Source organism: Salmo trutta, chromosome 11, assembly GCF_901001165.1.
Source record: "Salmo trutta chromosome 11, fSalTru1.1, whole genome shotgun sequence".
Taxonomy (NCBI): Eukaryota; Metazoa; Chordata; class Actinopteri; order Salmoniformes; family Salmonidae; genus Salmo; species Salmo trutta.
In genome coordinates this window covers 9259578-9276794 of record NC_042967.1, presented here as the reverse complement: position 1 = coordinate 9276794, position 17217 = coordinate 9259578, and the positions used below count along the sequence as shown (strand labels likewise).

General features: G+C 42.5%; 2 protein-coding genes across 9 annotated transcripts in view; both read right to left on the bottom strand.

Annotated features, from left to right (window-relative positions):
• The window catches only part of LOC115201844 (neurotrophin receptor-interacting factor homolog), a 54548-nt gene extending 53399 nt beyond the window's left edge, over nt 1-1149 (bottom strand). For all 3 annotated transcript variants that reach the window (XM_029765708.1, XM_029765706.1, XM_029765707.1), the window contains exon 1: nt 664-1149. In XM_029765708.1, coding sequence (XP_029621568.1) covers nt 664-916 — 253 coding nt within the window. In that variant the 5' untranslated portion in view covers nt 917-1149. The remainder of the gene's footprint in view (nt 1-663) is intronic.
• A 10891-nt stretch (nt 1150-12040) lies between these two features.
• On the bottom strand, nt 12041-15627 carry LOC115201901 (zinc finger protein 184-like). Of its 6 annotated transcripts, none has more exons than XM_029765788.1 (3): nt 15517-15627; nt 14270-14396; nt 12041-13533 (listed from the first exon to the last, which is right to left on the bottom strand). In XM_029765788.1, exon 3 carries the CDS (start codon nt 13524-13526, stop codon nt 12405-12407), a length of 1122 nt encoding a protein of 373 aa, XP_029621648.1. In that variant the 5' UTR covers nt 13527-13533; nt 14270-14396; nt 15517-15627; the 3' UTR covers nt 12041-12404. The 6 variants fall into 6 exon arrangements, with proteins under 6 accessions (XP_029621648.1, XP_029621644.1, XP_029621649.1 ...); XM_029765784.1 differs by having other exon boundaries at nt 15547-15627; XM_029765789.1 differs by lacking the exon at nt 15517-15627 and adding an exon at nt 15079-15107.
• Nucleotides 15628-17217: the final 1590 nt, after the last annotated feature.

The window sequence follows — 17217 nt, the reverse complement described above, 5'->3', positions numbered from 1 at the left end:
GTAAAGCAAACACCTACCACTGAAAAGAGAAGACTAATCTGTCTGTAGAACCAATATAAACTTTTTTTTCAACAACTCCCAATTTTTTGTGAACAGCAGCACTGTTTTTCTAAGTAGCTCATCTTGAGATGTGCTCCTCTTGGCAATTGCCTATCTGCCGTCACTGTGAGTAGTAGCCTATGGCTTCATCTTCATCATTAGGTGAGCCTGGGCAATTTTTTGGTTCGAATTCAAGACCAGATTTATCTGTCAGTGTAGCCACTCATTTCGGTCATTTATGTGATATTAAAAACGATTTAGCTAATGTATTTTGTCATGTAAATGAAGTAGAATTGCGTGAAATTTGTTTTTAAAAAGGCAACAACAAAAAAGACCCTACTTACAAATGTGTGGAAATCCTAAAAACTGTAGCCATTGCCACATCACAAATGTTATTATGGCTTTATTATAATGATGTTATTATGGCTTTATTATAAAACTTTTTAACACATGTCGAATTGCATCTTGGTGCACGGATTTGTTTACAAAAAAACATGGTGTGCCGAACGGGGTGTCTATATCAATAATAAAAAAAGATATCTAAATCTATCCCTGAGCCTAATTCTAGGTAACACACGGGCAGCGGTGAACAGGGCGACAGCCCCCGCCTATTGCAAATTGTACCTCTTGGTATTCCTCTGTATCGGTCGAGGATCTTGACACTATTGGTCCCTGCTGCGCACTCCCGTCCCACCTTCAGTTCCAGTAGCTGTAGTTTCCTCCGCAAAGCCCTGTTTTCTTTCTGGCTTTGAGTTATTTCCAAACGAAACACTGCATAGTCGTCGTCTACGAGTTTACAGATGTCTGCCACGGCTGCATTAGCTAGAACCTCCATAATGGAGGCTATTTGAGTGTGAAAAACCATACAGTTAGCCATTGTTAGCAGCTAGCTAGCGTTACCTAGATAACATTTATCAACCAAGTCCTGTCTCCAACTCGAATTAAACACCACCTTGTATGTGTGCGATGCTGCGCAGTTAAATTAGATATATGTTGAGTTCCAGGGTGTTAATAAACGTCTAAATAACAATAAAAACGCCAACGTGTAAATTGTTCGGTCACTGTTCACTTCAGTTTACTTCTTCTTCGTGTGAATTTCCGTCAGACTTAACGCTGTGTTGTATTGCTGCCCTCTGCAGGGCGGATTGCACATTGGTCACAAGAAAATAGAAAAATTCAGCGCAGAATTGTATTAGTGGAAAACAAGACTGTTCTCAGGGCAGGCCTGGTTGTAGTTAGATATTTTCGAGTAGGGTCTAGGATAATTTGAGCATTTCAGCTAACCCTTTCCTTAACTACAGGATCAGTGTCCCACCCACGGGGCAGTTGAGCTAACGTAGGCTAATGTGATTAGCATGAGGTTGTAAGTAACAAAAATAATCCCAGGACATAGACATCTGATATGGACAGGAAGCTTAAATTCGTGTTAATCTAACTGCATTGTCCAATTTACAGTAGCTATTAGGCATATTTGGGCACATTTGGGCATATTTGAACAGATATGCAATGGTTCATTGGATCAGTCTAAAACTTTGCACATACACTGCTGCCATCTAGTGGCCAAAATCTAAATCGTGCCTGGCCTGGAATAATACACTATGGCCTTTCTCCTGCATTTCAAAGATGATGGTACAAAACAAATACAAAAAAACACGTTATTTTCTTTGTATTATCTTTTACCAGATCTAATGTGTTATATTCTCCTACATTAATTTAACATTTCCACAAACTTCAAAGTGTTTCCTTTCAAATGGTATCAAGAATATGCATATCCTTGCTTCAGGTCCTGAGCTACAGGCAGTTAGATTTGGGTATGTCATTTTAGGTGAAAATTGAAAAAAAGGGTTGGATCCTTAAGAGGTTTTAACCTTAACATAACTCTCCTAACCTGCTGCGTAAATTATCCTAACCTGCTATGAAAAGTAACTTAGTCACCGGTAGACCTACCCTGAAGGCAGTGTGAGTATCCACTAAAGCTGCAGATTATGCGCGCTGACGCCACATGGTCTGCGAACCTCAAAGCGCATGCACTTGCGTCTACGATGGTATTTTTGCATCTCAAATGGTATGTGCGCGCACAACCTGTAGACGTTCCTGAAGTCCCACACGGAGATGGAAGTCATCATGTTGGAGAACCGGGCGAGGAAGAGGGTGGATGGCAAGAAGAATTGAAGGAGCAAGAATAGCACGAGGTGCAAACCCCAACCGACTGCGAAATACAAGCTGAGTACTTTCTCCTTTGGGTCAAGTACAGGAGAGAAAAATGCATGTTAGGCGTCTGAAGACCCTGAGTAGTCATGGATAGTGAACTTGAAATTGATCCTGACAAAAGTGAGGAGAAATAACTTGGGTCGTCAGGTGAGGTGAAGGCTTCCGAGCCTCACCCTAATGATCAAGCCTGGACTGCTGAGGAGTGACGGACTCCATCCTAGCTGGAGGAGTGCTCTCATCTTATCTATGAACATAGACAGGGCTCTAACTCCTCTTGCTCCACAATGAGATAGTATGCAGGCCAGGCAGCACGCTGTTAGCCAGCCTGCCAGCTTAGTGGAGTCTGCCACTAGCACAGTCAGTGTAGTCAGCTCAGCTATCCCCATTGAGACCGTGTCTGTGCCTCGATCTAGGATGGGCAAAACTATACATGGCGGTGTTCGTCTTAGCAATCTCACTGGAAAAAAGACCTCCTCCATTCCTGTCATTATTGAAAGAGATTGTGATATCTCACATCTCAAAATAGGGGTACTTAATGTTAGATCCCTCACTTCCAAGGCAGTTATAGTCAATGAATGAACGAATCTTCATGTGATTGGCCTGACTGAAACATGGCTTAAGCCTGATGAATTTACTGTGTTAAATGAGGACACTTATCCTGGTTACACTAGTGACCATATCCCCCTCGCACCCCGCAAAGGCGGAGGTGTTGCTAACATTTATGATAGAAAATTTAAATTTACAAAAAAAAGACTGCATTTTCATCTTTTGAGCTTCTAGTCATGAAATCTATGCAGCCTACTCAATCACTTTTTATAGCTACTGTTTACAGGCCTCCTGGGCCGTATACACCGTTCCTCACTGAGTTCCCTGAATTCCTATCGGACCTTGTAGTAATGGCAGATAATATTCACATTTTTGGTGACTTTAATATTCACATGGAAAAGTCCACAGACCGACTTCAAAAGGCTTTCGGAACCATCATCGACTCTGGGTTTTGTCCAACATGTCCCCGGACCTACTCACTGCCACAGTCCTACTCTGGACCTAGTTTTGTCCCGTGGAATAAATATTGTGGATCTTTATGTTTTTCCTCATAATCCTGGACTATTGGACCACCATTTTATTACGTTCACAATCGCAACAAATAATCTGCTCAGACCCCAACCAAGGATCATCAAAAGCCGTGCTATAAATGATCGGACAACCCAAAGATTCCTAGATGCCTTTCCAGACTCCCTCCACGTACCAAAGGACATCAGAGTACAAAAATCGGTTAAACACCTAACTGAGGAACTAATTTTAACCTTGCGTAATACCCTAGATGCAGTCACACCCCTAAAAACAAAAAACATTTGTCAAAAGAAACTAGCTCCCTGGTATACAGAAAATACCCCGAGCCCTGAAGCAAGCTTCCAGAAAATTGGAACGGAAATGGAGCTACACCAAACTTGAAGTCTTCCGATTAGCTTGGAAAGACAGTACCGTGCTGTATCGAAGAGCTCTCACTGCTGCTCGATCATCCTATTTTTCCAACTTAATTGAGGAGAATAAGAACAATCCAAAATGTATTTATGATACTGTCGCAAAGCTAACTAAAAAGCAGCATTCCCCAGGAGAGGATGTCTTTCACTTCAGCAGTGATAAATTCATGAACTTCTTTGACGAAAAGATCATGATCATTAGAAAGCAAATGACGGACTCCTCTTTAAATCCGTGTATTTCCTCAAAGCTCAGTTGTCCTGAGTCTGCACAACACTGCCAGGACCTAGGATCAAGGGAGACACTTAAGTTTTTTAATACTATATCTCGACACATTGATGAAAATAGTCATGGCCTCTAAACCTTCAAGCTGCATACTGGACCCTATTCCAACTAAACTACTGAAAGAGCTGCTTTCTGTGCCTGGTCCTCCTATGTTGAACATAATAAACGCCTCCCTATCCACTGGATGTGTACAAAACTCACTAAAAGTGGCAGTAATAAAGCCTCTCTTGAAAAAGCCAAATCTTGACCCAGAAAAGATACAAAAAACTAATCGGCCTATATTGAATCTCGCATTCCTCTCAAACATTTTTGAAAAAGCCGTTGCGCAGCAACTCACTGCCTTCCTGAAGATAAACAATGTATACGAAACGCTTCAGTCTGGTTTTAGACCCAATAATAGCACTAAGACTGCACTCGTGAAGGTGGTAAATTACCTTTTAATGGCATCAGACCAAGGCTCTGCATCTGTCCTCGTGCTCCTAGACATTAGTGCTGCTTTTGATACCATCGATCATGACATTCTTTTGGAAAGATTGGATACCCAAATTGGCCTACACTGACAAGTTCTGGCCTGGTCTTATCTGTCGGAAAGATATCAGTTTGTCTCTGTGGATGGTTTGTCCTCTGACAAATCAACTGTACATTTCTGTGTTCCTCAAGGTTCCGTTTTAGGACCACTATTGTTTTCACTATATATTTTACCTCTTGGTGATGTAATTTGGAAACATAATGATAGGGGGCAGTATTTGCACGGCCGGATAAAAAACGTAACCGATTTAAACTGTTTACTACTCTTGCCCAGAAACGAGAATATGCATATAATCAGTAGATTTGGATAGAAAACACTCTAAAGTTTCTAAAACTGTTTGAATGGTGTCTGTGAGTATAACAGAACTCATATGGCAGTCAAAACCCTGAGACAAATCCTAACAGGAAGTGGAAATCTGATGTGTGGAATCACTTCAAACCTTTGCCATTGAAACACACAGTGAGTTAGGATTCATTTTTCACTTCCCAAGGCTTCCACTAGATGTCAACAGTCTTTACAAAGTGGTTTGAGTGTTCTCCTGTAAAAACTGACCGAACGAGAAGGCTGTAAACTAGGTCACAGGCGGATGGCCATGTCTACTATAACGCGCATGCGTGTGGTGACCCTTTCTTTCCGAAACGTTTTATAAGACAATGCAATCGTCCGCCTTGAATATTATTGAAGTTCTGATTGAAAAAGGCCCTAAAGACTTATGCTATACAACGTTTGACATGTTTGAATGAACGTAAATATATATATTTTTTTATCTTTCGTGGCGACAAGTCCCGCGGGCTTCAGTACATTTTGAGTAGCCTACAGAACGCGCTAACAAGAAGGAGCTATTGGGACATAAATTATTAACTTTTTCGAACAAAACTACATTTGTTGTGGACCTGGGATTCCTGGAAGTGCCTTCTGATGAAGATAATCAAAGGTAAGGGAATATTTACAATAGTATATTTGATTTTAGATGGTTCCAAGATGTATCGCCTAGCCTATTTTTCTGAGCATAGCATCTCGTTTATTGCAAAGTGTGATTTCCCAGTAAAGTTATTTTGAAATCTGGCAATGCGGTTGAATTCACGAGATGTTAATCTATAATTATTTGAATGACAATATTATAATTTACCAATGTTTTCGATTAGTAATTTTGTAAATTGTAGCGCTGATTCACCGGCAGCATTTGAGGGAAAATATTTTCAGAATTTCACCGCCACTGTAAAATGCTGTTTTTGGATATAAATATGAACTTGATAGAACAAAAAAGGCATGTATTGTCTAACATAATGTCCTAGGAGTGTCATCTGACGAAGATTGTCAAAGGTTAGTGCCTCATTTTAGCTGGTTTTCTGCTTTTGGTGACGCCTGTCTTTGCATTGACAAAACATTACACACAGCTATTTTCAATGTACTGTCCTAACATAATCTAACTTTATGCTTTCGCCGTAAAGCCTTTTTGAAATCGGACAACGTGGTTAGATTAAGGAGATGTTTATCTTTCAAAGGGTGTAAGATAGTTGATTGTTTGAGAAATGTAAATTATTCGATTTATTCTATTTTGAATTTCGCGCGTTGTATCTTGTCAAGCAATCCCGTTAACGGGATCCGAACGGGAAGGGGTATCCCCAACAGGTTAAATTTCACTGCTATGCGGATGATACACAGCTGTACATTTCGATGAAACATGGTGAAGCCCCAGAATTGTCCTCCCTGGAAGCCTGTGTTTCAGACATGAGGATGTGGATGGCGGCAAATGTTTTACTTTTAAACTAGGAGATGCTAGTTCTAGGTCCCAAGAAACAAAGAGATCTTCTGTTGGATCTGACAATTAATCTTGATGGTTGTACAGTTGTCTCAAATAAAACTGTGAAGGACCTCGGCGTTACTCTGGACCCTGATCTCTCTTTTGACGAACATATCAAGACTGTTTCAAGGACAGCTTTTTTCCATCTACGTGACATTGCAAAAATCAGAAACTTTCTGTCCAAAAATTATGCAGAAAAATTCATCCATGCTTTTGTCACTTCTAGATTAGACTACTGCAATGCTCTACTTTCCGGCTACCCGGATAAAGCACTAAATAAACTTCCGTTAGCGCTAAACACGGCTGCTAGAATCTTGACTAGAAACAAAAAAATGTATCATATTACTCCAGTGCTAGCCTCTCTACACTGGCTTCCTGTTAAGGCTAGGGCTGATTTCAAGGTTTTACTGCTAACCTACGAAGCATTACATGGGATTGCCCCTACCTATCTTTCCGATTTGGTCCTGCCGTACATACCTACACGTACGCTACGGTCACAAGATGCAGGCCTCCTTCTTGTCCCTAGAATTTCTAAGCAAACAGCTGGAGGCAGGGCTTTCTCCTATAGAGCTATATCTTTATGGAATGGTCTGCCTATCCATGTGAGAGACGCAGACTCGGTCTCAACCTTTAAGTCTTTATTGAAGACTCATCTCTTCAGTAGGTCCTATGATTGAGTGTAGTCTGGCCCAGTGGTGTGAAGGTGAACGGAAAGGCACTGGAGCGACAAACCGCCCTTGCTGTCTCTGCCTGGCCGGTTCCCCTCTCTCCACTGGGATTCTCTGCCTCTAACCCTATTACAGGGGCTGAGTCACTGGCGCTCTTCCATGCCGTCCCTAGGAGGGGTATGTCACTTGAGTTGGTTGAGTCACTGACGTGATCTTCCTGTCTGGGTTGGCGCCCCCTAGGGTTCGTGCCTTGGGAGAGATCTTTGTGGGTTATACTCCGCCTGGTCTCAGGGTAGTAAGTTGGTGGTTTGAAGATATCCCTCTAGTGGTGTGGGGGCTGTGCTTTGGCAAAGTGGGTGGGGTTATATCCTCGCCACAGTGTCTCCCGACCCCTCCTGTCTCAGCCTCCAGTATTTATGCTGCAATAGTTTGTGTCAGGGGGCTAGGATCAGTCTGTTATATCTGGAGTATTTCTCCTGTCTTATCTGGTGTCCTGTGTAAATTTAAGTATGCTCCCTCTCTCTCTCTTTTCTCTCTTCTCTCGGAGGACCTGAACACTAGGACCATGCTTCGGGACTACCTGGCCTGATGACTCCTTGCAGTCCCCAATACACCTGGTCGTGCTGCTTCTCTAGTTTCAACTGTTCTGCCTGTGGCTATTGAACCCTGACCTGTTCACCGGATGTGCTCTTGTCCCGGACCTGCTGTTTTCGACTCTCTCTCTCTCTACCGCACCTGCTGTCTCTAACTCTGAATGATCGGCTATGAAAAGCCAACAGACATTTACTCCTGAGGTGCTGACCTGTTGCACTCTCTACAACCACATTGATTATTATTATTTTACCCCTGCTGGTCATCTATGAACGTTTGAACATCTTGGCCATGTACTGTTATAATCTCCACCCGGCACAGCCAGAAGAGGACTGGCCACCTCTCATAGCCTGGTTCCTCTCTAGGTTTCTTCCTAGGTTCCTGCCTTTCTAGGGAGTTTTTCTTAGCCCCCGTGCTTCTACATTTGCATTGCTTGCTGTTTTGGGTTTTAGGCTGGGTTTCTGTATAGCACTTTGTGACATTGGCTGATGTAAAAATGGCTTTATAAATACATTTGATTGATTGATCAGAAAAATGCCATAGATCACTCTGGCCCAGTGGGAGTATGATTTGTGGAGAAAGTGGATCCATGCCTTTTGGCCGATTAGTTTGTGGTATCAGGCTGGTTGAAGAAAGAGTTGGTTCTGTCAATTCGGTCAAAGTGTCTGGAGGTGGACTTGTGTTGATTTTTTGTGTCTGCTGCTTAGAGGGAGAGGGTGATGCGTGTTTCTAGACTCGGGATGAAAGCGGTGTCCTGCTTTGCTCTCCGGAGCACAGCGCCACTGAAAGGAGTGATAACTGGGGTGAGGTTGAGTGTTAAGGTGGATCAACTGAAGTCGGGGATCCCGCTTGTCTGTGTTGCACACCATTTGGTGGTGAGTGATTCAGTGTGTTTGCCGGATAAAGTCATAAAGTCATATAACTTATCCCGTGAAAGCTTTTGTTACGAACCCAGTACCGTGTTTCAGGTGTCAGGTTTATGGTCATGTTGCAGCAGTATGTAGTAGGGCGACTCCGAGGTGTGAGAAGTGTGCAGGAGGGGATGGGACAAAAGTGTGTGTAGTTTCAGTGGAAAAAGTGGAGCGTGTCAATTGTGGGGGTGGCCATGTTGCTGGGGATCAGAAATGTCCTGTGCGAGTGAGACAGGTTGAGGTTGCCAGGGTGAGAGCAGTGCATAAAGTGTCATATTCTGAGGCAGTGAGGAAAGTAGAGGATGGTGGGTTAAGGGTGAGGGAGCCTGAGAGGATCCCTGTGAGTAGTAGGCCAGTACAGAGTGACCCCAACAATTTGTGCTTTAGTAAGGCTTCTTGGTGTTTATTGCTATGGCCATTAATTGTACCGCACAGATGGAAAGGAAATCCCAGAAGATTGAATTGGTAGTAGCAGCAGCAGAGATGTTTTGGCGTATCAGAGATTTTAGTGCAGAAAAACTACAGTAGTGGAAAGGGGTGCTGGGTCGTGTTGGGGATAGTGGTATATATACAGTACCAGTCAAAAGTTTGGACACACCTACTCATTCAAGGGTTTTCTTTATTTTTACTATTTTCTACATTGTAGAATAATAGTGAAGACATCAAAACTATGAAATAAGTAGTAACAAAAAAAGTGTCAAACAAATCAAAATATATTTTATATTTGAGATTCTTCAAAGTAGCCACCCTTTGCCTTGATGACAGCTTTGCACACTCTTGGCATTCTCTCAACCAGCTTCATGAGGAATGCTTGAAGGAGTTCCCATATATGCTGAGCACTGCTTTTCCTTCACTCTGTGGTCCAACTCATCCCAAACCATCTCAATTGGCTTGAGGTTGGGTGATTGTGGAGGCCAGGTCATCTGATGCAGCACTCCATCACTCTCCTTCTTGGTCAAATAGCCCTTACACAGCCTGGAGGTGTGTTGGGTCATTGTCCTGTTGAAAAACAATTGATAGTCCCACTAAGCGCAAACCAGATGGGATGGTGTATCGCTGCAGAATGCTGTGGTAGCCATGCTGGTTAAGTTTGCCTTGAATTCTAAATAAATCACAGACAGTGTCAACAGCAAAGCACCCCCACACCATCACACCTCCTCCTCCATGCTTGACGGTGGGAACCACACATGAGGAGATCAACCGTTCACCTACTCTGCGTCTCGCAAAGATTTTAACACCCATGCTGTTGGTGGCGGTAACGCACCATCCTCTCTGGCACCATTTGACATCCTGTCTCATCTCGCATGTCTTACATCATCTGTGGCGTGAGACACTATTGCAAAAAAAGAGAGAAGGGGAAATTGAACCACCATCTAACCCTGCACTTATACGCTATTCTCAAAAACCCACAACCCCATCCCACGACTTTGGCCCTAACGATCCCACATCAGGCCTGCCCTGTAGATCTTCTGCACCTAAATCTCACATCCAAATATGTATCTGCTGCTGCAACTACTACATCTACAATGCCTTCAGGAAGTATTCACACCGCTTTACTTTTTCCTGCATTTTGTTGTGTTACAGAGTGGGATTAACATGGATTTAATTGTCATTTTTTGGTCAACGATCTACACAAAATACTCTAATGGCACTGTAATGTCAAAATCCTAACATTTTTGACAAATTAATGAAAAATTAAACAATAATCTATATCTTGATAAGATAAGAGTCAGAAACACCTTTGGCAGTGATTAAAGCTGAGTCTTTTTGGGTAAGTCTCCAAGAGATTTTGCATACCTGAACTGTACAATATTTGCCCATTATTCTTGATCATTGCTCGACAGCCATTTTCAAGTCTTCCCATAGATTCTCAAGCCAATTTAAGTCAAAACTACTCAGAAACATTCAATGTCGTCTTGATAAGCAACTCCAGTGTAGATTTGGCCTTGTGTTTAAGGTTATTGTCCTAGTGAAATGTGAATTTGTCTCCCAGTGTCTGTTGAAAAGCAGACTGAACCAGGTTTTCCTCTAGGATTTTGCCTGTGCTTAGCTGTATTCCGTTTCTGTTTATCCCCCCAAAAAACTCCCTAGTCCTTGCCGATGACAAGCATACCCATAACATGATGTTTGAAGAGTGGTACTCAGTGATGTGTTATGTTGGATTTTCCCCAAACATAATGTTTTGTATTCAGGACATAAAGTTCCTTTCTTTGCCACATTGTTTGCCTTATTCAAAACAGGATGCATATTTTGGAATATTTTGATTCTGCAAAAGGCTTCCTTCTTTTCACTCTGTCAATCAGGTTAGTATTGTGGAGTAATTACAATGTTGTTGATCCATCCTCAGTTCTCTCATATCACAACCATTAAACTTTTCAAGTATTTGTGGCAGCATCATGTTAAGGGGGTATGCTTGTCACCGGCAGGTACTGGGTTCAAAATAAATATTAAAGGAGCAAAGTATTCTGAAAACCTAACCCTGGGATAGAGTTAAATTTTTTTCCTGACAAACTCCCCAAGTCCCTGCCGGTGACAAGCATACCCATAACATGACGCTTACACAACAATACCCGAAAGTACAGAGGATCAACAACATTGCATTTATTCCACAATACTGGCCTGTAATACAAAGTGAAAAGAATGAAGCCTGTGTTTAAAAATCCACTCCAAATCATCAATTCTGTTTGCAAAAAGGTTGTTAAGTAATACTGCAAGACAACACGGCAAAGAAATGAACATTTTGGCCTAAATAAAAAACAGGTTTGGGTCAAATCCAATACAACTCTCTGCATTTTCAATTATTGTGGAGGCAGCATTATGGACCTGACCTAATACCATTCAGACAGTAGTTCACAGTGGGCTCACCTCAGTGAGACTGTGTGTGGTCCTGTGCTGCTCAGCTGGTTCCTCTGTGGGTTCAGGAGGAGTTGTCTGATTGTCCTCCATGACCATGGTCCCCTCAGGATTCCCCAGACCCTCCTCCTTCACCAGCAGCACCTCTGGACCCTCATCCTCCTGGAAGAGACAGGTGATACAGGTTACACAGACATACGCTCCCTCAGGTACGTACACATCAGAGGCAGCTGGTGGCAACTTAATTGAGGAGGCCTATAGTAATGGCTGCAATGGAATAAATGGAATGGTATCAAACATCCATGTGGTTGATACCATTCCATTGACTCCATTCCAGCCATTATTAGGAGCTGTCCTCCTCACCAGCCTCCTGTGTTACATGCACACAAAGATAAAACACTTTCAACATTTATTCTTCCCCACTGTGTTTGAGTCCTATTCTGTAGTTACAGAATGACTTCATTGTTGTTAAACCCATGATGGTGGACATAAATATTTTGTGGGTAAACATAAGTCAGCTATGATAAGTCAAAATTCATCAAAAGACAAACCTGACTAAACTATTTTGATGTGTACAGTAGAGGTTTGTTAGTGTGTAGGTATATTTAGAATAGGGTGAGATCAGATGTCATGTATACTAAAGAGAGTCTCAATGAAAGTCTTACAATGAAAATGCACATGTGTTTATTAAACATAAAGAAGTATTAAATACACTTTATGAAAACCACACATTCACGCGTCAACAAAATATCTGCATGAACTCAATAAACTGCATTCATTTTCTCATTGAAAAGTGTATTGGATAAAAAATTAAGTAGTTGAACAGAAGTAATGAAACAGGCATTTGTGAACATCATATAACCTACACAGTACAAACACAATATGTAACAGACTTTTTAGGCTTATATATGCATTATATATCACACAATGTCTGCATGCAATATTCTACCCAGGAATATTCAACACTGAAATCTGTTACTCTTGTTATTCAAAATTGTCTTTAATGCAGGGTTTGATGTAAATGTCAGAAGCTATCGAGTGGAATGGATACTTTCTATGTTATTGAGTGGAATACTTTTTCTACTGCTGTATCCTGAGGTAGCTCTGAGAACCTCTTTCCGCAGTGTGTACAGCGCCTCTCCTGTGTGGACCTTCAGGTGCCTCTTCAGGTTGGACGAGTGTGAGAAACTGGCCCGGCACAGGTGGCAGCCGAACAATTTCTCCCGTGTGTGGACCCTCCGGTGCTTCTTCAGGTCACCAGCCTGGGCGAGGCGCATGTGACACTGGGTACAGCTGAAGCCTTTGTTACAGAACATGCAGAGGAACCGTTTCTCTTTACTATTGCCTGATGTTGCTCCCCCTCCCTGAGCCTGGGCTCTAGTTGTGTCATTTGAGTTTAATACCTGATCGAAAAGGACACGGCCGTGTGAATCAGAAGGCCCCATGGACTTGCACACTGGGTCATGATCCATGAACATGTGTAAAGGGGGGTGGGTCGCGACATTTGGATTTGTCTCTAAGCTTTCCCCGTAATCTAAGTGTCTGTCTCCTAGGTGACTGTGACTATCTGCATTCCATGTGGGAGGAACGTCGCCTTTCACTTTCACAGTAACTTTATCTACGATGAGACCCTCCCCTTTCCTATCTAGGCACCCTTCAGAGTATACACTACTACTGTACCGGTTCCAGTCCCCTCTCATTGGATTAGTCTGTGTCTCTAAACCCAAGGGCATGTTGACAGGTTCCATCTCTGTATTGTAAGAACAAGACAGATCATCAACACCAGTGTGTAACGCGTCACCATCTCCAAGGGAATGAACCATCCTCTGGTGACATACTGGTAAATACTCTGAGCCAGGACAGCCCAGTGTCCCCAGCCCCAGTCTCTCTGGGTCTGATGCTGTGTGTAAGAGCCTTTGTGTTACAGTTAAACTTTTGGTGTCTGTCTCTGACTTAAGGACGGTGTTCGGCGTTCCTCTGACCTCTGTGATGCTGTGTTGGGTTCTGGGCTGCGAGGCGAGGTCCTCCATGGCTACAGGGGGGCACTCCAGACGCTGCTCCAGCCTGGATGTCTCTGTTGTGTCGTGGATCCTCTCCTTCAGTCCTCTCCTGTTTGACCAGAGACGATCCTCCAGGACCTGCAGCCTCTGCATCTGCAGACTGACACAAGAAGAGAGGCGGTTATTTCCGGTACATGAGTTGAATAACAACGTCATAGGGAAGTCTCACAAGCTCCCCTATCCTCCTGAGACTCAGCAATTAATTTGCCCTCTCTAATGGACATTCCTTTTTGATCCGTATCTCTAATTAAGGCCATACATGCCACTGTGTCAGGTCAAATCAAATCATCAAATCAAATGTATTTATATAGCCCTTCGTATATCAGCTGAAAGGTCCTGTTGTACATTTGAGAGGACATTCTGGGCATTTAAATGATATCACGTGGTTCTTGAAAATGGCTACCATCACAACTGGCACATTTTATGGTAAGTGTGTGCAATTATAATCAAATTGTTTCTAATAGTTAAATATCTCAGGAATAGTTTGGTGAGTATGCATGTTTTTTCCAGATGAAATAAGAGCTTGTTAATAAAAGTCCTCTGTTCAAATGTACTACTAACTGAGTCCTAATGGCCACTACAGTGCAAATATAATACAACAAATCTATACAAATATTTGATCACATTTGTTTCTTTGTAACATCTTTTTGTTCACCCCCAAAAATGTAAACATTTCAACAACAACAAAAAATGGTTGACTCTCTGGTGGCTATGGCAGATAAATTAGGACTTACATGTAGGCAAGTTAATACCTGAGGGGAGTCTTTCTAAAATAAACTGGTCACATTTTATTTACAAAGTAACTGTAATTTTTAATGCAACACTATGCCACTAACCTCTATCATGGTAATGTGCTGGGTTGAGGTTCCACTCCCCTCATCAACAGTGATTGGTTGGTCATCTCTCCATGTATTGTGTCCTGCTGGCTTCACAGAGATGCTGTGGCCTCCAGATGTCCTTCACCTGAGAGAGTGATTGGGGGAAAAGAGGTGGTTAGGTTAGGTACTGTCAGAGCTCAGCTGTATATTTATTTACACTGTCTAGAATTGGCGAGTATATGTAAGGTAATACTTCTCAATTTCTTGATATACTGTTTATTGATCAATGTATTATGTTCCATGCATCTTGACTAAATAATAGTAAAATCAGTAAATCAAGAATCTAGTTAGAATATGATAGTGTCTTTGCGAAAGATAGCAAAGTAATCAGCGGAATGATAACTTTTTATGCAAAAACTGACCAAAACTTAATTCTAAGAAACACATGTATAGAGGGGAACGGGGCGACAGGCAATGAGCTATATATGAAAGACGACGCAGCCTCCACCTCCTCCTCCTTCAAAAAAAAAAAATCTGTCTTTGAGAAATTTCCAAATTAAACACGACATAGTCGTCTACGAGTTTACAGATCTCTGCCACGGCTGCATTCGCTAGAACCTCCACGACGGAGGCTATTTGAGTGTGGAAAACCATACAATTACAGTTAGCCATGATTGTTAGCAGCTAGCTACCTAGCGTTACCTAGATAACATCGATCAACCAAGTCCGGTCTACAACGCGAACTAAAGTCTACATGGGGTAAGTATGTGATGCTGTTAAATTTGTCATATTTTGTGTTCCAACGTGGTGTTAATAAACGCGCTAACGTGGTAATTGTTGTTGGCCACTGTTTCCTTCCGTTAACACTGAAGAGAAAGGATCTTATTGGTTGGTGTCTTGGCTCAAAGGGTGTGGCTAAATAAAAAGCTTATGCGCGCTGTTTTTTGAAACACGGTAAAGTTTATTACGATACATATCAAATCTATTCGTGATCAGTATCTATCAAGCTCAGTGCAGACTTGTTTAGAAAGAGCAGTGTCTTCGCAAGAACAGAGTACAATATAATTACTTTATTCCATCTACATCCCCTCTTAAAAGGCAAATATGCAACTGTGCTTTATCTAGCCTAGGTTTAATGTCTCTCTAAACACATGTATTTACAAGCCTGTTTCAAATGACAATAACTTGTTGTCATTTGAGGATCAGGTCCTAGATCAGTACTCCTACTCAGCGAGGCATTGTGAATGTGGAGCCTGATCTAATACCATTCAGACAGTAGTTTACAGTGGGCTCACCCCAGTGAGACTGTGTGGCCCTGTGCTGCTCAGCTGGTTCCTCTGTGGGTTCAAGAGGTGGTGTAGTCTGGTTGTCCTCCATGACCATGGTTCCCTCAGGGGAACCCCCCCCCCCCCCCCCCCCCCCCTCCTTCACCAGCAGCACCTCTGGACCCTCCTCCGCTTGGAAGAGAGAGGTGATAGAAATTACACAGACATACTCCCTCAGGTACGTACACACAGATAATAAACACACTTTCAACATTGAGTGTTTACCTTTCCCCACTATGTTTGAGTCCTATACTGTAGTTACAGAATGACTTAATTGTTGTTAAATCCATCATGGTGGACATTAATAGGATGTTGTGGATAAATATGAGTCAGCTATGATGAGTCAAAAGTCAGACAAATCTGACTAAACTATTTTGACGTGTACAGTAGGTGTTTGTTAGTGTGTGGGTATGTGTAGGTATGTTTAGTAAGTGTATATTGGTTATAAAGCGCTGTTGGGTGTATGTACAGTTGTGGCCAAAAGTTGAGAGAATGACACAAATATACATTTTCACAAACTGCTGCTTCAGTTTGTATGATGGCAATTTGCATATACTCCAGAATGGTATGAAGAGTGATCAGATGAATTGCAATTCATTGCAAAGTCCCTCTTTGCCATGCAAATGAACTGAATCCCCCAAAAACATTTCCACTGCATTTCAGCCCTGCCACAAAAGGGCCAGCTGACATCATGTCAGTGATTCTCTCGTTAACACAGGTGTGAGTGTTGACGAGGACAAGGCTGGAGATCACTCTGTCATGCTGATTGAGTTCGAATAACAGACTGGAAGCTTCAAAAGGAGGGTGGTGCTTGGAATCATTGTTCTTCCTTTGTCAAACATGGTTACCTGCAAGGAAACAGGTGCTGTCATAATTGCTCTGCACAAAAAGGGCTTCACAGGCAAAGATATTGCTGCCAGTTAGATTGCACCTAAATCAACCATTTATCGGATCATCAACAACTTCAAGGAGAGCGGTTCAATTGTTGTAAAGAAGGCTTCAGGGCGCCCAAGAAAGTCCAGCAAGCGCCAGGACCGTCTCCTAAAGTTGATTCAGCTGCGGGATCGGGGCACCACCAGTACAGAGCTTGCGCAGGAATGGTGGCAGGCAGGTGTGAGTGCATCTGCATGCACAGTGAGGCAAATACTTTTGGAGGATGACCTGGTGTCAAGAAGGGCAGCAAAGAAGCCACTTCTCTCCAGGAAAAACATCAGGGACAGACTGATATTCTGCAAAAGGTACAGGGATTGGACTGCTGAGGACTGAGGTCAAGTAATTTTCTCTGATGAATCCCCTTTACGATTGTTTGGGGCATCTGGAAAAAACCTTGTCCGGAGAAGACAAGGTGAGTGCTACCATCAGTCCTGTGTCATGCCAACAGTAAAGCATCCTGAGACCATTTATGTGTGGGGTTGCTTCTCAGCCAAGGGAGTGGGCTCACTCACAATATTGCCTAAGAACACAATATTGCCTAAGAAAATCCAGGCCTTGATTATGCAAGAATGGGCTGCCATCAGTCAGGATGTGGCCAAGAAGATAATTAACAGCATGCCAGGACGGATTGCAGGGGTCTTGAAAAAGAAGGGTCAACACTGCAAATACTGACTCTTTGCATCAACTTCATGTAATTGTCAATAAAAG